The sequence below is a fragment of the Hypanus sabinus genome, chromosome 10, assembly GCF_030144855.1.
Source record: "Hypanus sabinus isolate sHypSab1 chromosome 10, sHypSab1.hap1, whole genome shotgun sequence".
NCBI lineage: Eukaryota > Metazoa > Chordata > Chondrichthyes > Myliobatiformes > Dasyatidae > Hypanus > Hypanus sabinus.
Genome location: NC_082715.1, coordinates 74,767,672 through 74,792,198, shown reverse-complemented (window position 1 = coordinate 74,792,198; position 24,527 = coordinate 74,767,672). Strand labels below are relative to the sequence as shown.

General features: G+C 41.2%; 1 protein-coding gene across 5 annotated transcripts in view; it reads left to right on the top strand.

The window, feature by feature from the left end:
• Positions 1–24,527, top strand: part of hmgcll1 (3-hydroxymethyl-3-methylglutaryl-CoA lyase-like 1) — a 114,838-nt gene that overhangs the window by 25,636 nt on the left and 64,675 nt on the right. For all 5 annotated transcript variants that reach the window (XR_009514358.1, XR_009514359.1, XR_009514360.1 and 2 more), the window contains exon 5: positions 13,142–13,290. Coding sequence is in view for 2 of the 5 variants with exons in the window: in XM_059982089.1 (XP_059838072.1) it covers positions 13,142–13,290 (149 nt within the window). In the remaining 3 variants the exon portion in view is untranslated. The remainder of the gene's footprint in view (positions 1–13,141; positions 13,291–24,527) is intronic.

Here is a 24,527-nt window from a genome sequence, read left to right as displayed (position 1 = left end):
TAATTTGTAGTTATTTTTATGTCTTGAACTCTACTGCTGTCACAAAAGAATTTCACAACGTATGTAGTGATAACAAACCTGATTCTGAAGCATTGTTAAGCTACAAAGCTCTCTAAAAGCATTTGTTTGCCAAGTGTTTCTGTGGCTGTCACTGGAGAGACACGGAAGCAGGTGAAACAGAAGTCTTCATTCATCACAACAAGCAGGCACTCTTCTGGAGATCCTCTCGGTAGAGTCTCACAAACTCAAAAGTACATCATATTTTATACTCTTAAGATCAATGGTAACAGTGGGTGATTTAATACAATTTCAATAGTTACAATGCATTGTTTACTTCAGTACTTTGGATTAACACTGCTTCCTTTGAATATCTGCAACTGGATGAACTCCAGGTCGTTCGGGAGGCTGCAGTGGTGATGGATAGGACAAATGCAGAGGTAGTGCTGGACTGAGTGACAGTCAGAAAGGGGAAAGGGATTATGGAGTCAGAGCATTGTACCCCTGTGGCCATTGTCCTCAACAACAGGATACTGTTGGACACTTGGGAAACTGTTGTGGGAGGGGGCATTGACCTAACAGAGGAAAGTCACAGTGGCCAGATCTCTGGCACTGAGTCTAGCTCTGTAACTTTGAAGGGAAGGGGGGGGGGATGGTGGTGGAGAAGAGGCATGCTGTGGTGACACGGTGATTTGTTAGTTAGAGGCATGAACAGGAGGTTCTGTGGGGGAGAATGAGATTTCCGAATGGTGTGTTGCCTTCCCGATGTCAAGGTCCGGGATATCTAAGGTCGAATCTTCAGCATTCTTAAGTGCAAGGGTGAACAGCCAGAGGTCATGGTCCATGTAGGTACCAACAACATGCATAGGACGAGTGATGAGGTTCTGCATAGGGAGTTCAGGGAGTTAGGTGCTAAATTAAAGGGCAGGACCTCCAGGGTTATGATCTCAGGATTGCTACCCGTACCACATGCCAGCGAGGTCAGAACTGGGAAGATTATACAGTTTAATACTTGGTTAAGAAGTTGGTGTAGGAGGGAGGGCATAAGATTTTTGGATTACTGGGCTCTCTTCCAGGGAAGGTGGGACTTGTACAGAAGGGATGGTTTGCACCTGAACTGGATGGTGACTAATAGCATATTGGGAAGGTTTGTTAATGTTGCACAGTGGGATTTAATTTAGAGTTGCAGGGGAATGGGAAATAGATTACTTGACAGCTAGTGGAGAAGTTGTGGAGGAAGATGTTGGTAAGTCCTCAGACAAAGTTAGGAATGAAAAGGTTGAGCATGGTGTGACTAGTGTCCTGAGCTGCCTATATTTCAAAGCAAGAAGTATTAAAGGAAAGGTGGACGATTGTCCTGAAGATGAGGTAGCTGGTTTACAAACAGAGGCAGTGTGTAGTGAGGAGAGCATAGGGCAAATTGCAATCAACAGGATGAGTTGGAATGTAAAACGTGGGCAAAATCGAAAAGGGTGACTACATGACCGAAGGTGTTATATATATGAATGTGTGCAGTATACAGAATAAGATAGATGAACTTGCACAAACAAGGGAAAATCTGAAGATGCTGGAAATCCAAGCAACACATACAAGCTGCTGGATTCCCTTCATCAGGACTGAAAAAAACCCCATGAAAAATAAAAGGTGGGGGAGAGAGAGAAAAACACAAGGTGATAGATGAAACTGGGAGGGGGTTCCCAGCAACACACACAAAATGTTGGAGGAACCCTAAAAATTCCTTCTCTTGGAATCCAGCGCCAATCTGACCTTCCTTACCTACCTCAGTATTGAAATCCCCTTGACTATTGTAACATTGCCCTTTTGACACGCATTTTCTATCTCCTGTTGTAATTTGTTAACCAAATCCTTACTATTGTAAGATGTTGTAAGATTATTAAGTGTGAGGTCTCAGGGTACTTGGAGGCACATGATAAAATAGGCCGTTTTCAGCATGGTTTCCTCAGGAGAAAATCTTGCCTGACAAATCTGTTGGAATTTTTTGAAGAAGTTTCAAGCAGGATAGACAAAGGAGAATCAGCTGAAGTTGTGTACTTGGATTTTCAGAAGGCCTTTGACAGTGTGCCACACATGAGGCTGCTTAACAAGCTACAAGCCCATGGTGTTACAAGAAGACTGTAGAATGGATATAGGAGTAGTTGATTTGCAGGAGGCAATGAGTTGGAATAAAGGCAGCCTTTTCTGTTTGGCTGCAGGTGAGTAGTGGTGTTCTACAGGGGTCTGTGTTGGGCGATACTTTTTACATTATATATCAATGATTTGGATGACTGATGGCTTTGTTGCAAAGTTTGCAGACGATATGAAGATAGGTGGAGGGGCAGGTAGTTTTGTGAAGGACTCAGGCAGGTTAGGAGAATGGGCAAAGAAGTGGCAGATGGAATACACTGTCAGGAAGTCTTGCACTTTGGTAGAATAAAGAAACAGTTAACTTCGCTAAAAGGAGAGAAAATACAAAAAAAAAACAGAGGTCTAAAGGGACTTGGGGGTCCTTGAGCAGGATTCCCTAAAGGTTAATTTGCAGGTTAAGTCTGTGGTGAGGAAGGCAAATGCAATGTTAGCATTCATTTCAAGAGGACGAATGTAAAAGCAAGGATGTAATGTTGAGACCTTATAAAGCACTGGTGAGGCCTCACTTGGAGTATTGTGAGCAGGTTTTGGGCCCCTCATCTCAGAAAGGATGTGCTGAAACTGGAGAGGGTTCAAAGGAGGTTCACGAAAATGATTCCAGGTTTGAATGGCTTGTCATATGAAAAGTGTTTGACAGCTCTGAGCCTGTATTCACTAGGATTCAGGAGAATGAGGGATGTCCTCAATGAAACTTACTGACTGTAGAAGGCCTTGATAGGGTATATGTGGAAAGGATGTTTCCAATAGTGTGGGGTCTATACCAGAAAAGACAACCTCAGAATGATGTCATTTCAGAACAGAGATGAGGAATTTCTTTAGCTAGAGAGAGATAGATCTGTGGAATTCTTTACCACAGGCAGCTGTTGGGACCAAGTCCGTGTGTATATTTAAGGCAGAGGTTGATAGTTTCTTGATTGGTCAGGGCATGAAGAAGTACGGGGAGAAGGCAGAAGATTGGAGCTGAGAGGAAAATTGGATCAACCATGATGAAATGGTGGAGTACACCTAGTGGGCCAAATGGCCTGTAAGTCTGCTGCTGTATCTTATGGTCATTCATGTGCATTTCTAAGAGCCTCTTGAATGGCTCGGTCACAACTGCATCCAACACCTCCCCTGGCAGTGCATTCCAGGCACTCAATAGTCTGTGTAAGAGCTTGCCATGCACATCTCTTTTGAGCTTTTCCCCTTTGTCATCACAACACAATACATTTTACTATTAGTTATTTCATCCCCAGGAAAAAGATACCAACTCTCTATTTATGTCTGTCATAACCCGATGAACCTTTATGAGGTCCCCTCTTCACACCTGTCTCTCCAGAGGAAACAACCCTAGTTTCTTCAATGTCTCCTAATTACTCCTACCCTCTAATCCATGCAGTGTCGTGGTAAAGCTCTTCTTCACCTGCTCCATCACCTCCACGTCATTCTTATAATGAAGCAAACAGAATTGAATGCAAAAGAATAAGAAGATGATTGTTAGAGGCATAAAAAGATAATTAAAGAATCATTTTTTAAAGAAATTAATTGGGATGATTTAAAAATGTGTACACGTATCAGGTGATTAATTTTATGATTGGAAGTATGCTTCATTTTAATTAAAGAGTTGTAAATGAATATAATACTCCACATTTGATTAACAGACTAATGTGTATTTTATTGTAATGAATGTGACAAATTTGTCATGCAATTGAATTAGAATTGGAATTGGTTTATTCTTGTCAAATGTACTAACATACAGTGAAAAGCTTGTCTTGTTCATACAGATTAAATCATTACACTGTGCATTGAGGTAGAACAAGGTAAAAGAATAACAATGCAAAATAAAGTATAAAGGCTACGGAGAAATTGCACTGCAGGTAAACAATTAGGTGTAAGCTCATAATAAAATGAGGTTGAGTGCCCAACTTATTGTATGAAAGAACTATTTAAATATTCTTATAACAGCAATGTATAAACTGTCAAACACGAGGAAATCTGCAGATGCTGGAAATTCAAACAACACACACAAAATGCTGGTAGAACACAGCAGGCCAGGCAGCATCTAGCGTTGTCGACGTTTCGGGCTGAGACCCTTCGTCAGGACTAACCGAAAGGAAAGATAGTAAGAGATTTGAAAGTAGTGGGGGGAGGGGGAAATGCAAAATGATAGGAGAAGACCAGAGGAGGTGGGAGGGGACTACACCTGCCCTTACACTTCCTCCCTCACCACCATTCAGGGCCCCAGACAGTCCTTCCAGGTGAGGCGACACTTCACCTGTGAGTCGGCTGGTATGGTATACTGCGTCCGGTGTACCCGGTGTGGCCTTTTATATATTGGTGAGACCCAGCACAGACTGGGACACCGTTTCGCTTAACACCAACACTTGGTCCGCCAGAAAAAGCAGGATCTCCCAGTGGCCACACATTTTAATTCCACGTCCCATTCCCATTCTAATATGTCTATCCATGGCCTCCTCTATTGTCAAAATGAATCCAAACTCAGGTTGGAGGAACAACACCTTATATACCGGCTGGGTAGCCTCCAACCTGATGACATGAACATTGACTTCTCTAACTTCCGTTAATGCTGCTCCTCCCCTTCTTGCCCCATCCCTGACATATAGTTGTTTGCCTGTTCTCCATCTCCCTCTGGTGCTTCCCCCCCCCCTCTTTCTCCCAAGGCCTCCCGTCCCATGATCCTTTCCCTTCTCCAGCTCTGTATCACTTTTGCCAATCACCTTTCCAGCTCTTAGCTTTATCCCACCCCCTCCGGTCTTCTCCTATCATTTCACATTTCCCCCTCCCCCTGCTACTTTCAAATCTCTTACTATCTTTCCTTTCAGTTAGTCCTGACGAAGGGTCTCGGCCCGAAACATCAGCAGCACTTCTCCCTATAGATGCTGCCTACCCTGCTGTGTTCCACCAGCATTTTGTGTGTGATGTATAAACTGTCCTTCAGTGTGGTGGTGTATGTGTTCAGGCTTTTGTATCTTCTGCTTGATGGGAGAGGGGAGAAGAGTGGATGTATTTTGCACCTTGGTCACAGAGGAATGTTGTTTCATTTTGCTTGTAGACATGTGTGTAGCCTGGGGAAAAATGCACACACAAGACAACAAGTGTATTTTCGGGTCTTAAATTCCTTCATCTGTTTTAGATATTTTATTGCAGAAAGAGGGTATCAAAATAAAAATGACAAAATAAATTTTAAAAAACTGTTCCTGCTATTACAACCTCAGTTTAACTTCAGACCACACCCTTGTTACGTATGCAGTATGAAAATTACTAAAACAAAATATACAAAACCAGTACTGTAGTGGCAAATCTGAAAAGCCAATACAAGCAATGTTAGAATCCCACCAACTTGCACCCCAGAAAATATGAAAGTATATCTCAACTAAGAGGTATAATCACATTAGGCACACACGTGCTTAACATCCAAACACATATAGGATAGACCTTGAAATGAGTTCTCCTTGCTCATGTGAACAGAGATGAACATATTCACATTACTCTGTTACCTTCATTTTTGGTCATGAAGTAATAAAGAAAGACAAACTTTTACAATATATTTCCTTGCAGTTGAATTCCTGAAAAAATTAACCCAGCAGGCCGATTAAGGAACTTCGCAATCACGCTATCCAGCGCTGATCAATTTACTCGCGAAAATCTAAAGCATTGGACTGTACTGGACCCCAAGAAAGGGAGTTTGTGGAGTGCCTCCGAGATGGATTCTTAGAGCAGCTTGTACCGGAGCTTACCAAGGAGAAGGCAATTCTGGATCTAGTGTGGTGTAATGAACCGGATTTGATAAGGGAACTCGAGGTAAAGGAGCCATTAGGAAGTAGTAACCATAATATGATAAATTTTAATCTACAATTTGAGAGGGAGAAGGGAAAATCAGAAGTGTCAGTATTACAATTGAACAAAGGGGACTTTGAGCCATGAGGGAGCAGCTGGCCAAAGTTGATTGGGAAGATACTCTAGCAGGGATGACAGTGGAACAACAATGGCAGGTATTTCTGGGAATAATACAGAAGGTGCAGGATCAGTTCATTCCAAAGAGGAAGAAAGATTCTAAGGGGAGTAGGGGGTGACTGTGGCTAACAAGGGAAGTCAGAGACAGTATAAAAATAAAGAGAAGAAGTATAACATAGCAAAGGTGAGCGGGAAGCCAGAGGACTGGGAAACTTTTAAAGAGCAACAGAAAATTACTAAAAAGGCAATACGGGGAGAAAAGGTGAGGTACGAATGTAAGCTAGCCAAGAATATAGAGGAAGATAGTAAAAGCTTCTTTAGGTATGTGAAGAGGAAAAAATTATTTAAGACCAAAGTTGGGCCCTTGATTGCAGAAATGGGTGAATTTATTATGGGGAACAAGGAAATGGCAGATGAGTTGAACAGATACTTTGGATCTGTCTTCACTAGGGAAGACATAGACAGTCTCACAGATATAATAGTGGCCAGAGGACCTAGGGCAGGGGTCGGCAACCTTTACCACTGAAAGAGCCATTTGGACCCGTTTCCCACAGAAAAGAAAACACTGGGAGCCACAAAACCCGTTTGACATTTAAAATGAAAAATTAAATAACACTGCATACAACTTTTTTTGCCTTTATGCTATGTATAAACAAACTATAATGTGTTGCATTTATGAAATCGATGAACTCCTGCAGAGAAAACAAAATTACATTTCTGCTTGCAACAAACACCTGTTGAACTCTGAAAAAAAGACGTTGGGTTGAAGGTTACTTTTAAGTAAAATACTCAATGTCTATTTGAGTCCTTCTTGTATTTATGAAAAACACCGAACATAAATTGTCCGCCAGCAGCAAACCAAAAATAAAATCAGCCAGCTGTCAACCTGAAAAATAAAAGGACTATTTCACTGAACAATGAAAAACATGAATATACGTAAAATAATAGGCAATTAAAATATTTATCATACTTGTTTAATGGCTGTGCGTCCTTTCCCCTGAGCTGTGTTCAGCGTGTTCAGGTGCGCTGTCATGTCTACCATGAAGTGTAGCTTTTCCAGCCACCCTGGCTGTTCCAGCTCAGGAAAGGTGAGCCCTTAGCTGCCCAGGAAAGTTTTCACTTCTTCCAGACACACGACAAAGTGTTTCAGCACCTCCCCTCTGGACAGCCACGGGACTCTGCTGTGCAGCAGGAGATCAGACTATGCGCTTTCCAGCTCGTCCAGTAACAAATGGAATTGATGGTGATTTAAACTTTTTGCCATTATTTTATTGGCAATCTGAATGACAACATCCATTACTTCTGTGCATTCTGGAGGAAATGTTTGAGCGCACAGTGCCTCTTGGTGCAAGATGCAGTGAAAAGTCAGCAGCTTCCTGTCCAGCGACTTCTGCAGTAAAGCCACAAATCCCTTGTGTGCTCCTGTCATACTTGGTACCCCATCAATAGCTACTGACACCAGGTGGGTGGTCTTTATTCCTTTGGCTCTTAAACAATTCAAGACAGCCTCACAGATGTACTCCCCCCGTGTTTGGCCTTTTAGAAGTATCAACTCAATCATTTCTTCCTGTAGCCCGGCAGAGTTTACATACCGGCAGAACAGCGCTATTTGTTCAAAATCAGCTTTGTCTTTAGACTTGTCACAGGCAATCCAGTAGGCCACAGCTGAATTGATGTCTTTAATTTGCTGTCTTGTGATGTCTTCTGCCATTTTTATGGTTCTGTCTTTGACAGTCTTTGCAGAGAGGGGCATATCCCTGATTTTCTGCACAATTTCACTCTTGTTTTTAAAGTCCGTGAATAGATGTTCTGAAATCTTAATGAAAGATTCTTTTATATATTCACCATCTGTAAACTGCTTCCCGTGCCTGACTATTTCCTGAGCGGCACCAAAACTAGCATATGTAGTTGATTTTCCAGACTTCATCCACTTCTTGAAATGATTTTTGCTCAGATCAACCTTCCGCATCAGTTCCGAAACTCCTTTTTTTGTCTCATCTCCAACTGGATATTTTTGAGCAAAGGCTGCGAGTTTATTCTGGAAATGTCCTGCGACATTTGACTTTTTGTTGTTTGCTAGTTTCTCATTGCATATTAAGCATACCGCTAAACCAGTCTCGTCAGCAGTGAAAGCAAATGAATCTGCCCACGTATCATTAAACATTCTGTTTTCTTCAGTCACTTTTCTTTTTTTAGAGTTCTCCATAGTTAGATCGAAAAATTAAAGAAATCGCGCACTGGCTGGTGTCAGGCATTGGCAGTGTTGACGTATATTAATAGCGACAAAAACATGTTTTATTTAGATTGTACAAGATCACCATAATCTTCAAATTTAGAATTACATTTCAAAAACTAACATAAAATACTTTTTAATTAAATACTCATCATTTATTTTCCAAAGCCACAGGGAGCCGCAGCACAGAAATGAAAGAGACGCATGCGGCTCCGGAGCCGCGGGTTGCCGACCCCTGACCTAGGGTAACGGAGGAACTGAAGGAAATTCACATTAAGCAGAAAATGGTGTTGGGTAGACTGATGGGACTGAAGGCTGATAAACCCCCAGGTCCTGATAGTTTGCATCCCAGGGTACTTAAGGAGGTGGCTCTAGAAATCGTGGATGCATTTGTAATCATTTTCCAATGTTCTATAGATTCAGGATCAGTTCCTGAGGATTAGAGGATAGCTAATGTTATCCCACTTTTCAAGCAAGGAGGGAGAGAGAAAACAGGGAATTATAGACCAGTTAGCCTGACATCAGTGGTGGGGAAGATGCTGGAGTCAATTATAAAAGATGAAATAACAGCACATTTGGATAGCAGTAACAGGATCAGTCCGAATCAGTATGGATTTACAAAGGGGAAATCATGCTTGACTAATTTTTTTTTGAGGATGTAACTATGAAAATGGACAAGGGAGAGCCAGTGGATGTAGTGTACCTGGACTTTCAGAAAGCCTTTGACAAGGTCCCACATAGATTAGTGGGCAAAACATGGTATTGGGAGTAGGGTACTCACATGGATAGAAAATTGGTTGGCAGACAGGAAGCAAAGAGTAGGGATTAACGGGTCCTTTTCAGAATGGCAGGCAGTGACTAGTGGGGTACCGAAAGGCTCGGTGCTGGGACTGCAGATATTTACAATATACATTAATGATTTAGATGAAGGGATTAAAAGTAACATTAGCAAATTTACAGATGACACAGAGCTGGGTGGCAGTGTGAGATATGAGCAGGATGTTAGGAGAATGCAGGGTGACTTGTACAGGTTGGGTGAGTGAGCAGATGCATGGCAGATGCAGTTTAATGTGGATAAATGTGAGGTTATCCACTTTGGTGGCAAAAACAGGAAGGCAGATTACTATCTGAATGGTGTCAAGTTAGGAAAAGGGGAAGGACAACGAGATCTAGGTGTTCTTGCACATCAGTCACAAACTAAGCATGCAGGTACAGTAGGCAGTGAAGAAAGCTAATGGCATATTGGCCTTCGTAACAAGGGGAGTTGAGTATAGGAGCAAAGAGGTCTTACTGCATTTGTACGGGGCCCTGGTGAGACCACACCTGGGGTATTGTGTTCAGTTTTGGTCTCCAAGTTTGAGGAAGGACATTCTTGCTATTGAGGGAGTGCAGCGTAGGTTCACGAGGTTGATTCCCAGGATGGCAGGACTGTCATGTTGAAAGATTGGAGTGACTGGGCTTATGTACATTGGAATTTAAAAGGATGAGCGGGGATTTGATTGAAACATATAAGATTATTAAGGGATTGGACACGCTAGAGGCAGGAACCTGTTGGGGGAGTCCAGAACCAGAGGCCACAGTATACGAATAAGGGGTAGGCCATTTAGAACAGAGTTGAGGAAAAACTTTTTCACCCAGAGAGTTGTGGATCTGTGGAATGTTCTACCTCAGAAGGTACTGGAGGCCAATTCTCTGGATACTTTCAAGAAAGAGTTAGATAGAGCTCTTAAAGATAGCGGAGTCAAGGGATATGGGGAGAAGGCAGGAACAGGGTACTGATTGTGGATGATCAGCCATGATCACATTGAATGGCGGTGCTGGCTGGAAGGGCCAAATGCCCTACTCCTGCACCTACTGTCTATTGCATCCACATGTAAAACACGTCAAGTTACTAATATTCTAGATTTACAAACAAGTATAAATGAATTTACACGGATGTTATCAAATATTATTCACCTTTCTTCACCAAACCTGGGAAAAGCATTCAAATGTTGTCCTTTCTAGAACGTGGCATCTCTTCGTGCTACTCTACCCATGCAAAATGACATCACCGTTTTCTTTTAAAGGCACAGGCAACTATTTTAGCATTACCGAAGTGAATACGGTTCCGGTGACATCTTCGTCAAGAATGGCAGCTTAAGTCACAAACTCCTCCAGAAAAATGCATATTAAGCCCCGTTATCCCATCAAATATAATATTTTTGGAAAAATATTTGAACTGAAAAGAGGGGCAAGAATGGGGAGAAGAAATGGAAATAAAAAAAGCGACACTGCGGAGCCTACATCCGAGAGGAGTGCAGTGAGCGGCTCTGCGACCCGATTGCGTGCAAGCGAGGCGGCTGCTGGGCATTGTTCAGGCGAAGTGGCAAATATCTTCGAAATCCTGAAAGAAATAATGGAGGTCCAGAAAGATATAAAGCAGCAGCTCCATGATATTAAGGCAGAGCTCACCAGCATTAATCAATAATTAGCAGTGGCAGAGACTCGAATTGAGAAGGTGGAAGATCACATTCAAAACATGGAATGGATACTGAGCAAGACAATAAAAATCATACATTACCAAGAAGGTAAACTGCTTGATCTGGAGGGAAGATCACGACGGAAAAATATCAGAATCTACAATGTTCCCGAAGGAGCGGAGAGCTCGTCTATGACGGAGTTTGTCAAAAAGTTACTGTGGGATGCACTGGATCTTCCCTCGGTTATGGAGCTGGAAGTCGAGAGAGCCCACTGTGCGTTCGTTCCGAAACCTACCCGGGATAGAAAGCCACGCTCAATAATAATAAAATTCCTGTGGTATAGCACCAAGGCGCAGATTCTACAAAGGGCCTGGGGTAAGAAGAGAGTGTTTTACAATGATAAATTAATATATTTTGACCAAGATTACCCCCCCCCCCCCGCGGTCCTGCAGAAGCGCAAAGAATACCCTGAAGTAAAGCGAGTACTAAAGCAAAACAAGATTAGATTTCAAACTCCGTACCCTGCTAAACTTAGAGTGTTTTATGGCAACGGGACGTGGTTATACCAGACGGTGGAAGAGGCGACTACAGACATGAAGGCCAGAGGGTTGCCCGTCAGCGTTATCAAAACGAGGGAAAGCCTGATTGAGGAATTATCCTGTTCCGCTTGGGAAATAGTGCGAGAATCGAGAAGGCAGGAGATGGGAGGAGGCCGAGAAAAATATCAGGAAGAGACCGGGAGTTTCCCAAAGACAGTCCTCACCCCCTTCAGAAGAGTCATAAGGTTTGGCTAACTTTAAAAATGTTGAGAAGCTAAACGGAAGCAAAAATACACGATGATATACCTATCTCGAGAAATTGGGGGCCCTCAACTCACAAGTAGGAGGGGTTATCCCCCACAGCTAGACATTTCCTCTAGCTCAACACAGGGTCATCTACTAGAGACCTCAGCCTTGGAATCACACATTCATTGCCATTTTTGTTGTTATTTGCGTTTCTTGGTTCTTATTTGTTAAGGGAGTAGATGGATTAAGTTTTATTCTAATTTCAATGGTACATTGACAGATAAATACAGATGGCTAAGGACAAGGTAAAATTCATTTCTTTTAATGTCAATGGGCTATTAAATCCAATCAAACGTAAGAGAATTTTATCCAATTTGGAACAATTTGATTCATACTGGGAAAAATGGTTTAACTACATAATGCCTCATAGGCCTGATTTTATTCTCACAAATGAATGAATCTGTAGTAAAAAAAAAGATCACTCCCTACTTGTACATAGTTCTTTCCATTTGCTTGTTTTTTCTTTCTACTCTTTTCTATGAGTGTATACCTCAGATAAATACTTTGTGGAGATTTGTGATATATATGATTATATGATATATAGGTACAATGTCTGAAATACATCTTATGGAAATGTTTGTTTGATGATGAACTTCAATAAAAAAAATAAATTACAAAAAAATCCAAGGTGAATACTTCAGTGCACTTTAACAATAAAAAATTGATATTCGGTAGTCACCTGGTTACTTTGTATGGCTGAATGACAATACAGGTATCCCCTGCTTTACGAAAGTTCGTTTTACGCCACTTCGTTTTTACGAAACACCTATATTAGTACCTGCTTTCGCTAACAAAGAAATCCGAAGAGGATTTTCACTTTTATGAAAAAAGGCGAAAAGTGAAAATAGCATTCAGCGATTGTTTTTTAGCGAGCTGTTATAGAGGCAGCGTGCACCCCGAGCAGCAAGTGGCGAAAAGCGAAAATAGCAATCAGCATTTGTTTAGCTCTCAGCAAAACAAACACTCAGCTTCTCAGCATGAAGCCGCCATGGCTTTGAACTGTGTGAGATTTTCACTACGATTGACAGTTCTGCAATGATTGCAGAAAAGTATGAGTTTAATTTTGAAAGGGCACATAGGTTTAGGGCAGGTTTGCAGGATGTTTTGCGTGCTTACAAAGAACTGTATGATAGAAAAATGTGTGAACCTTCCAGTGTGCTCACTGTCTTCCTGATTCTGGTACACTGTACATATATTGTTTCTACTTTATATAGGCTGTGTATTTATCATATCATTCCTGCTTTTACTATATGTTAGTGTTATTTTAGGTTTTATATGCAACTAGGTATGATTTGGTAGGTTATTTTTTGGGTCTGGGAACGCTCAAAAATTTTACCCAAAAAATTAATGGTAATTGCTTCTTCGCTTTACGCCATTTCAGATTACAAAACGTTTCATAGGAATGCTCTACTTTCAGATAGTGGGGGAAACCTGTAAACTGGACCTTGAAACGACTTTGTGTTCCTTGCAACTTATTCGGTGAAATGGCAATGATGGTTTTATTTCAGATTGAAGCAGGGGCAAAAGAGGTGGCTGTCTTCGGAGCAGCCTCGGAAACATTCAGTCGGATGAACATGAATTGTTCCATTGAGGAGAGCATGCAGCGATTTGAGGAGGTGATCGGAGCTGCAAAGAAAGGCAACATTCCTGTACGAGGGTAGGTACATCATGTTTTCTTTGGCATTGACTGTGTGCCATAGGGTCATAGAATCACATCAGACCTTCAGCCTATCATGTCCATCAAGTACCTATTGACATCTGTTCTGAGGCTACTGCTCTTTGTGATTTTTATGTGATTTGGATGAGGAAGTGGAAGAGTAGGTTAGTAAGTTTGCAGATGACGTGATAGTTGGAGGTGTGGTGGATAGTGTAGAAGGTTGTCATAGGTTACGATGGAACATTGATAGGATGAGGAGCTGGGCTGAGAAAAAGCAGACGGAATTTAATCTGGAAACGTGCTAAGTGATTCATTTTTGAAGACCGACTTTGAAGGCAGATTACAGTGTTAATGGCAAGGTTCTTGGAGTGTGGAGGAACAGAGGGATCTTGGGGCCCAGATCTATAAATCCCTGAAAGTTACCATGCAAGTTGATAGAGAGGTTAAAAAGGTGTATGGAATGTTGGCCATTTCTCGGGGGTAGGGTTGGGGAGGGGGGATTGAGTTCAAAAGTTCTGAGGGATGTCAGAGGTAGGTTTTTATACACAGAGTGGTAAGTGCATGGAATGTGCTGTTGGGAATGATGGTAGAGGTGGATACATTAGGAACATTTAAGAGATTCTTAAGCAAATGGAGGGCTAGGTGGGAGGGAAGGGTTAAATTGATCTTGGAGAAGATAAGAAGGTTGGTGCAATGTAGTGGGCCAATGGCTCTGTGCTATGCTGTACTGCTTTGTGTTTTATCTATCTGGTTGGTGTAACTGTTTTGAACGGCAGCCATTAGATCAATGCAATCTGTATTGAGGTAGCAGAAGGAAAAAGTGATAACTGAATGGAGAACACCGTGTTATAGAGTTTCAGGGTAAGTGCAGTGCAGACTGACTTTAAGGTACAAGGTCATAATGTGGTAGATTGTAATATCAAGAGTCCATTGGGTTTTTCAATAGTCTTATAACAGTACGATAGAAGCTATCCTTGAGCCTTGTGGTAAATGCTTTCAGGGTTTTGTATCATGGGCTGTTGATAGTTCTAACAATTTTGGAGTATTGATAATTCACTTAAAGGAAACAATGGTAAGTGTGGTTCAAAGATGAGCAAACAGCAAAAAAGCAAAGTTAGCGATTTTGGCCTTGAACAATCGCTTCTGGGACTTGAGCTTTAGAATTGACACTGTTACGGTACTGCTGTGACGTTCAGTAACAGTGTGGTAATGACACTGTAGATGGCTGGACAGGGGAGGGCCAGAGCAGGCTACCTGTGGTCTGTGATGAAATAGAGGACATGATCCGCTAGTGCAGGGGGATAAACGTCCAGTACAAGCAGGCTTGGGCAGCTCTCCTGACACTTGACATTTAGGTTCAAAGATTTGGTCCATAAGACAATAGGAGCACAATTAGGCCATTCAAAATCGAGCTTGCTCCACCATTCAATCATGGCTGATTTTATTTTCAACCCCATTCTCCTGCCTCTTCCCTGTAATCCTAGCTTCCTTAACAATCAAGACCTATCAATCTCTACCATAAATACACTCAATGTCTTGGCCTCCACAGTTCTTTGGCAATGAATTCCACAGATTCAGCACCCTTGGCCTAAAAAAAAATCCTCCTCAGTTTTAAAGGGGCATCCCTTTATTCTAAGGCTTTGCCCTCTGGTCCTAGACCCTCTTATTAATAAAAGCATCTACTCCAAGTCAACTCTATCCAAGCTTTCTGTATCTGGTAGGTATCAATGGGATTCCACTTCACCCTTCTGAACTCCATCATGTACAGGCCCAGAGACTTCAAATTCTCCTCACGTGCCAAGCTTGGGATCATTCTTGGGAACTTATCAAATCAAAAACTGTAGCCCAAAACTGCTCAATATATTCCTATTCAATATATACTGACCAACACCTTATGAAGCCTCAGTAGTACATCCGGTTTTTTTGTTCCAGTCCTCTCAAAGTTAACTTTGCATTTACCTTCATTATTACTGACTTAACCTGTAATTTAGACTATAAGATCTTAAGACGTAGGAGCAGAATTAGGCCAATTGGCTCATCGAGTCAGCTCCACTGTTTCATCCCTCTCAGCTCCATTCTTCTGCCTTCTCCCTGTAACCTTTCATGCCCAGACTATCAACCTTTGCCTTAAGTATGTCTAATAACCTGGCCTCCCCAGGCACTTGTGGCAATGGAATCCATAGATTCGCCATCCTCTGGCTATAGAAATTCCGCCTCACCTCCGTTCTAAACTGGAGCACCTGGAGGATATCCATGCAGTCACGAGGAGAATGTACAAACTCCTTACAGTGATGCCAGAATTGAACTCTGCATTCTGATGCCCTGAGTTGCATTGCTATGGTGCCACATGGCAGTGTAGCAGTTTGTGATTGTTTATATACATTCTTATTATAATTAATTGTACTATTTATGTATTGCACTATACTGCTGCTGCTAAACAACAAATTTCATGACATGCGGCAGTAAACCTGATTCTGTAGTGCAGTTTTAATGTCTGCAGTTCTTACAAAATGCTGGAGGAACTGAGCAGGTCAGGTAGCATCTATGGAGAGGAACAAACAGTCGATATTTCAGGCTGAGCTCTTCATCAGGTCTGGAAAGGAAGGGAGAAGAAGTTCCAGTCCTGATGAAGGGTCTTGGCCTGAAACATCAGCTGTTTATTTATCTCCTTAGATGCTGCTTGACCTGCTGAGTTCTTACTGCATTTTATGTGTGTTACTTTTCTTCAGAATACTCTGCTCCCAATCTGAGACATCCCATACCCTGGCACCTGGGAGGCAACACACCATGCGGGTATCTCTATCAGGCTGACAGAACCTCCTCACTATGGAATCCCCTATGACTACCACATTCCTTATCTTCTTCTTTCCTTTCTGCACCATGGATCCAGGCTCAGTGCCAGAGACACGATTGCTGTCACCTTCCTCTGTCAGGTCAGCCCCCTCAACAGCATCCAAAATGAGATAACGATTACTGAGGGGGATGGCCAGGTCACAGGGGTGCTCGCTACTATCTGAGCTCTTCCCATCTCTTTCCTGACAGTCACCCACTTACCTAACTCCTGTAGCCTCGGGGTGACTAACTCCCTGTAGCTCTTATCTATCTCCTGCTTATTTTCCCTACTTAGCTGTAGGTCATCAAGCCGCAGCTCCAGATCTCTAACACCATCTCTCAGGAGCTGCATCTCGGTGCACCTGGTGCAGATGTGGCCATCTGGGAGACTGGAAGATTCCCAGGATTCCCACTTCTGACACCCAGAGCAAAGAACTAGCGCTCTAGGCATGTTATCTATTCCTCAAAAAAAAAATGCAAGGGGAAAAAAAAGTGCCGGATAAATTTGTTATCAAAGTACGCAAATGTTACTATATACTACCATGATACTCATTTTCCTGTGGGCATTCACATAGATACAAAGAAGCACAATAGAATCAATGAAAATCTACACACAAAGACAAACAAACAGCCAACTGGCAAAGAAGTTAGCAGCTTATCAAATGACACCTGTAAGACCAAATCCTAAACAATGTAGGTACATCAGATGCAGATCAAAGGAAGAGTGTAGTAAACTTTGGGAGCTTAGTGGTCTGACCAAAAGACCGTAAGGCCATTAGACATAGGAGCAGCTTTAAACCGTTTGGCCCATTGTGTCTGCTCCATCATTCCACCTTTGCTGATTAATTGTCCCTCTCAACCCTATTCTCCTGCCTTTTCCCTGTACCCTTTGATGCCCTTACTGGTCAAGAACCTATCACCCTCCCAACGACTTGGCCTGCACAGCTATCTGTGGTAATGAATTCCACAGAATTACCACCCCTCGGCTGAAGAAATTCCTCCTTGTCTCTGATCTGAATTGATGTCCCTCTATTCTGAGGCTGTGCTCTCTGATCCTAGACTCTTACACTAAATGAAACATGCCCTCCATATCCACTCTATCTAGGGCTTCCACTGTTCAATAGGTTTGATAAAAGTATTGAAGAGCAAAAGGTGATGGAGAACATCTGCTCTCAATTGTTGGCCAAGGAGCTGTTGAATCCTCCTAGCTATGCAGTTATTCAACTTTGTCAATCTTGCTGGAGTCTCTGCAACTAGTTTGTTAATATGTGGTAGATGTTTACGTTGTTTTGTCTCTCTGGAAATATCTTATCAGTCCTCCATGACACAATTTGTAATCTGACAGCAAGTATTTAAACAAATGCTTGTGCTAATAAAGCATGTTAAATAAACATTGCAGCCAATTACCAGGAAGACATTAAATAAACAGAGCTCAACTTGACCTCCCAGGAAGGGTACACATTTTTGATAATTATGTTTGTCATTTATAAAAAAAATGTTTCTTTCCATTTTAATTTTGGAATCTTATAAATGGAATTATATGAATGGAATATTAAGGAACATATTTTGAGTATTTTATATCTTCCGGCTGACTTTAAATAAAATATTCAAGGCATAATCCAATATTGGGGTTTATGTAGTTAAAAGTTGTTCATGTTTTGTTATCTATCAGAATCTGGTTTGTTATCACTAATGTTTCATGATATTTATTGTTTTGTGATAGCAAGACATAAAAATGACTATATAAGTTACAATAAAAAATAAATAATGCAAAAGTGAAACAGTGAGGTAGTGTTGATGAGTTTGTGGACCATTTAGAAATCTGATCTTAAATGATTGATTGTGGGTCTTCAGCCTCCTGTACTTATTATGAGAGTAATGAGAAGAGGCATGTCCTGGATGGTGAGGGCCATTAATGATGGATCCCTTTTTCTTAAGGCATCACTTCTTGCAGATTTCCTTGATGGTAGGGAGTCTGTGATGGAGCTGGCTGAGTTTACAACCCTCTGCAGCCTCTCTTGAACTTGTGCAGTGGAGCCTCCATACCACAAGATGATGCAACCAATCAGATGCTCTCCTTGCGGTATATAGGAGGGACATAGCCATTTGTAATCATGATGTAATTGCATCTTTGACTGCATTGACTTATTTAATTTTGGAGTGTGATCTTGCTGGCCAGGCCAACACTTATTGTCTTTGTGAAGGTGGTGAGAACCTTCCTATATCAGGTTCAAGTTCATTTAATTGTCATTCAACCATCCACATGTATACTGCCAAACGAAACAATGTTCCTCTGAACAAAACTGCACAACATGGTACATATAACTCACCCACGTAATACATAAAGTAATATTACCACAATAAGTTAGCAAACAGCAAGTTGCATATACACAACAAGTCAAAAACTAACCAGTGTAACGCTGCTGGTGTTCGTACATGGTGAGAGCTGGATGAAGGCAGAGATTCAGTAGTCTTGTGGCCTGGGGGGTGGGGGGGGGGGGGGAGAAGCTGTTTCCCATCCTAACAGTTCTTATCCTAATGCTATGGTACCTCCTACTTGATGGTGTGGGGGGTGGGTGGTCAAAGAGATTGCTGGACAGGTGGGAGAGATCTTTGACAATACTAAGGGCCCTGTGTGTGCCCCACTCCTGTTAAGTATCTTGGTTGGGTGGAAGAATGCCTCAATAATCCGCTCAGTAGTCTTCGCAGTCCTTTGTAGGGATGCAGTCAGATGCCTTGCAATTCCCATATCTGATGGTCAGGCCACTCTCCTGCAAAAATTGGTTAAAATAGTGGGGAGAGCTTCACTCACCTCAATCTTCCCAGGAAGTGGAGATCTTGCCGTGCTTTCTTTTTTTAAATTTTTAAATTTTTTTTAGTAAATTTTTTTAATTGAATTTTCAAATGGTTACAGAAGGAAAAAAAATATCAACCCTTCCCCCCTCCCTTTAACCTCTCCCCCTAACATATCCCTGCAGAAAGAGAAAAAAAAAGAAAGAAAGAAAGAAAGAATGCCTGGATATCGGAAGATCCCCACATGCTCCATGGAGTTCATAATAGCTTTAGTATATATATTTATTTCTTTCACCAAAAATAACCAATAATTTCATCTTCGGAGCACCTATATATTTAATCCTATCTTTTGTAAATAAGGGTTCCAAATTTTCAGAAATATTTCATATTTATCTCTTAAATTATAAGTATTTTTTTTCAAATGGAATGCAGCTAAAAGCTATATCTATTTTCATTTTCTTAATGTATGTTAAAATTCTTTTTCTTTTCACCGGTCCATTAAGTCCATTAACATTAAAACTTTAAAAATTCAGTGAATTAGTCATTATTTTTAACAGGGTTACTCCAGTCTATAGTAATACCGAACTTTTCAACTTTCGTAGTACCTTGTGGAATCTTTTAAAAATTCTCCGTGTTGCTATGTGTCTTCCCCCCCCCCCCCCGATTGTCCAGGCAAAGAAAGAAAAATTAAAGAAAAATAGATTATAAAGAAAAAATAACAAAATACCCCCCTACTGATGTTGTGAATAAAAAAACACATTACCCCCCTCCGTTGTACAGGTCAGGGCAATTGCCATGATTACACACATGAATCCTGTAGTAATCGATCCGAAGTTCCCCCAGCTCCCCCATAACATAAAGTATAAAAAATAATATCACTACTCTCAATTAATATTTCTCAAATTTTTACCTTTCTCCCCTGTATCATATAATTAAGAATATATTTAAATATTTTTCTGTCCTTAAACATCCATCAATTCCATTCACTGTCCCTGTCTTCATCTTTAATCGGTTTCACTTTTAAATCTTTGGCTGTGGTTAACGAATATTTAGGAGTTCTTGTGCAAATTCTTCCGCATCCCGATAATCAGTAAAAGATCTTCTTTTTCCGTCAACCAAAAAAATTATCAGGGTTGTCGGGTGGCGCAATATAAATTTATAACCCTTTTCCCATAAAACTTTTCTCGCTAGGTTAAATTCCTTCTTTCTCTTCAAAAAGGTCATAACTTATATCAGGATAGAAAAGAACTGTTTTCCTTTCTATCATCAATGGCCCGTTTCTCTTTCTGGCATGTTGGGCGGCTGCCTTCAGGATCTTTTCTTCATCTTGATATCTTAAGCATTTTGATCGTGGGTTTTGATCAACTTGAGGTCTTGGTATTAAGGCTCTGTGAGCCCTTTCAATTTCAATTAACTGGGTTCCTTCTTCCATTTCCAAAATTTCCGGAATCCATTTTTGAAAAAAATTTATTGGATCCTCTCCCTCTATACCTTCTTTAAGTCCAACAATCTTAATATTATTTTGTCTGCTAAAATTTTCAAGTACATCCACTTTTTCCAACAACCATTTTCTTTCTGATGTCCAGGCAGAAATATTATCTTCCATTTTATTCACTCTATCAATGGTGTCTCCCGTTATTTCTTCCAAGTTTTTAATTTTCTTGTCCATTTTGTCCTGTCTTTTCATCATTTTATCAAACATAATCTTCATATTTAAATATGTTTTATTACTTATAATGCTTTTAATTCATGCATTATTTGCACCAAAGATTTTTTTATGTCTCCAATATCACCTCCAACCTCTTCTTGTTGCTCCTCTTTGTCTCTTCATCTTCGTCTGATTTATCCAAAGAATCTGATTCCACCTCATATTCACTTTCACTTTCCGTTCTGATCATAACTGCAGTTTGGGCTGCTCGTGTTTGCGCATGCCCCTTCCTTCACGCACGCGCAATTCCTGTTGCTCTTTTTTTTTGGAAACGATTGATGATGCCGCAGTTTCCTGTTCTGTATCGCCGGAGGTAAAATGCATTTGAGCCCGAGGCTCTTTCATGGCGGCCAGCCTTGATTCTTTTCCAACTTGTGTTGTCTTCAAAGTAGTAGCTTTCTTCTGCTTCTGTTTAGGAGACATATCTTAAGACAATCCTGAGTAGTTTATAAGTAATTTTTAAAAAGTATTTACTAACTTTTCTTCACTTAAACATTATTTTACTGTTTTTTTTACGGGAGAGCTGGATTTCCATGTCTCGATCCTACGTCATCACGTGATGTCCCCCCTTGCTGTGCTTTCTTGACCAAAGAGGTGGTGATGAGGGAAATTGAAGTACAGTTGGTGAAGCTACCCTTAGCACTGTTGGGTAAAGAGATCCTGGATTTAGGCCCAGAGGCAACTTCCAAGTCTGGTGTGCAGCTCAGAGAAAAGCTGGAGATGTGATGTTCCATGTAGCTTGTGCCCTGCTCCTTCTCGGCAGCACAGGTTAAAGAGCTGTTTTGTCAGGGGGAATGGGTAGAGGTAACTATAGTTCATTTTGTCACTGACACACACTGTTATCCCATGGATGACTACTGTGAGTAATTGCAAATCCTTGAAGAGATATTTTGGGAAGAGTTACTAAATGTTCACTTCTGGAATCATCATTATAGGAAGAATGTGCAAGCTTTAGAAAGAGTGCAGAGATTTTCCAGGATGCTGCTTATATTAAGGAAAATGTCTTATGAGGAAAAATTGAGTGAGCTATGTGTGAAGGGGGATGAGCAGCACTTGACAGAGGTGTATACGATTATAAAAAGCATACATAAAGTGGGCAGCCAGTGGCTTATTCCCAGGGTGGCAAAAGCTAATAGCAGAGGACTTTTTTTAAGATGAATGAAGGAAAGTTTAGGAGAGTTGTCAGTTTCTTACACAGAGAGTGATGGATATTTGGAATGTACTGCCGGGGATGGTGATAGAAGCAGATGCACTAGAGTCACATAGATGAAATAAAAGTGGAGGAGGGTTATGGGCTGTGTAGGAGGGAAAGTTTAGATTGATTGTGGAATAGGCGTATATAGATCAGCACAACATCATGGGCGAAGGGCTATGTTCCATAATTGTGAAGTTTGAGTCTACAGGCATGAAACTGGTCTGCCATCTATGGGATATGTCAGCATTTAAACTGTATACCTGGATAGATTATTGTTGGTATTGTTGTTGTTCCTTTTCATGCCTTGTGGCGCACATTTTTGCTGTTTCTGTATCATTTGACTTTGTTATGTTGCTAGCTCGATGCTCAGCTCAGCATAGAGGAAAAGCATGCAAGGAGCCGGATGGATTCGAACTTGGGACCTTTCAGCTCGAAGCCCGGTGCTGATGCCGTTACACCGCCAGTCAGCTTTTGATAGATTAATTACTAAATAATAACCATGAGATTCATAGTTATTATCTTTTCACTGGTGAGAGGGATTTTTAGAGACATGGCGTTGTAAATAAGCTCATTTATTATCAGCTTATAAAAGCTGTGCTGTGACAGTAGTAATAGCACGATCGTTCCAGTTGAGTATGATACCCTCCTGAGGGGTTGTCTATTGGTCGGCCTTCAGGTGGTCATAGAGGTCAGTCCAGAGCCACATAATCCTGCCCACTACACCACTTGCTAATCATCACGGGACATAATCGGGGTGTTAGGGTGGATCCCTTCAGAGCAGAGGGACCTAGTAGTACAATATACGCTTCCCTGAAAGTGACATCACAGGTGACAGGGAAGTGGTGAAAGCATGTGGTATCTGACCTTAATCAGTTAGGGTATTGAGTGTAAAGGTTAGGATGTTATGTTGCAGTTGTTAGAGACTTTGATTACATTACAGCACACTACAGGCTCTTTGTACCATGATGATGTGCTGAACTTTCAACCTACTATAAGATCAATTTAACCCTTCCCTCCTACATAGCCCTCCATTTTTTTTTCCATCTTAAGACATAGGAGCAGGATTAGGCCATTAGGCCCATCAAGTCTGCTCCTCTATTCTGTCATGGCAGTTTTGTTATCCTCTCAACCCCATTCTCCTGCCTTCTCGCCATAACCTTTGAAGCCCTGACGAATCAAGAGCCTGTCATCTTCTGCTTTAAATACACTTGAAGCCTGGGCCTCCACAGCCATCTGTGGCAATGAATTCCACAGATTCACCACCCTCTGGTTAAAGACATTTCTCATCACCTTTGTCCTAATTGCCGCTGTTAGGGCATTCAGTTTAGAAGTTAGGATGTTTTACTGCAGTTGTTAGAGACCAATGCAGAGAACATAAAGCATATAATATAGAACATTACAGCACAATACAGGCCCATGGTATTTAACCTATTACAAGATCAATATAACATTTCCCTCCCACTGAGTGCTCTGTTTTTCTTTCATCCATTTTCCTACCTAAGAATCTCTTAAATATTTCTCACGTATCTACCTCTTTCACCACCCCAGCAGAACATGCCTTGCACCAACCAATTTCTTTGTTAAAAACGTTGTTAAGATCCCCTATACTAGCCTCCCATTGCCTTAAAATTATGCCCTCCTGTATTAGCCATTTCCACCCTGGGGAAAAAGTCTGTAGTTATCCACTTGATTTATGCCTCTTATTATCAAGTCATCTCTCATCCTCCTTTGCTCCATATTTGTGGAATGTTGTGTTTGTTTAGGTCACTGCTGTAGGAAAGGTGTCATTAAACTGGTACAAGTGCAGCGATGATTTACAGGGATGATGCCAGGACTTGAGGGACAGAGTCATGAAGAGAGGTTGATTAGGTTGGGGCTTCTTTCATTGGAGGGTAGGGGAATGAGGGGCAATAGGAGCAGAATAAAATTATGAGTGGCATAAATGGGGTGAATGTACTCAATCTTTTTTCTCGGGTTTGGTAAATCACGAACTAGAGAACATGGGTTTAAGATAAGAAGGGAGAGATTTAATAGGACCATGAAGGGCAACATTTTCAGAGGAAGTGGCTGAAGCAGGTACATTAACAACACTCAATAAAAACTTAGACAGGTATGTAAAGATGGGCCAAATGTAAGCAACTGAGACGAGACTAGGTGGGAATCTTGGCTGGCATGGATCCGTTGGGCCACAGGGCCAAGCTTCTGTGTTATATGACTCTATGATTCCAATTGCAAGTGCTCCCAAAATACAATACAAGCACCTTGTTGTCTTTATTCTTGCTTAGTCGCCTTAAAGTTGATAATGTCATTTAAAAATATTCAGAGTATCTCATTAAACTTTAAAAATATAATCACTGTAACAGAGAAGAGTTCTAGTCAGCTGTTTTACTGAGGAGGTAGCTTTTTATACCAATGACCAAACTAATGCATGAACTTTTATCAACTGAGAGTTTTTATTTGCAATTAGGTAATAGTTTAGATTTAGCTGAGGAACTTTCCATAATGTAATGTAGACAAACATAAACAAAATAGAAATACATGGAAATATTTCTGTAAATTATACAATTTAAACAGTTGCTGGGTTTCAGTTGTAAAAAGCATGTTTCTTACGATTTAAATGCAAACCGCATCTGGACTGTGAACAAATAAATGTGATTACCTACCCTAAAGTTCCGCACCACAACCACCAGGCTCAAGAGCAGCTACTTC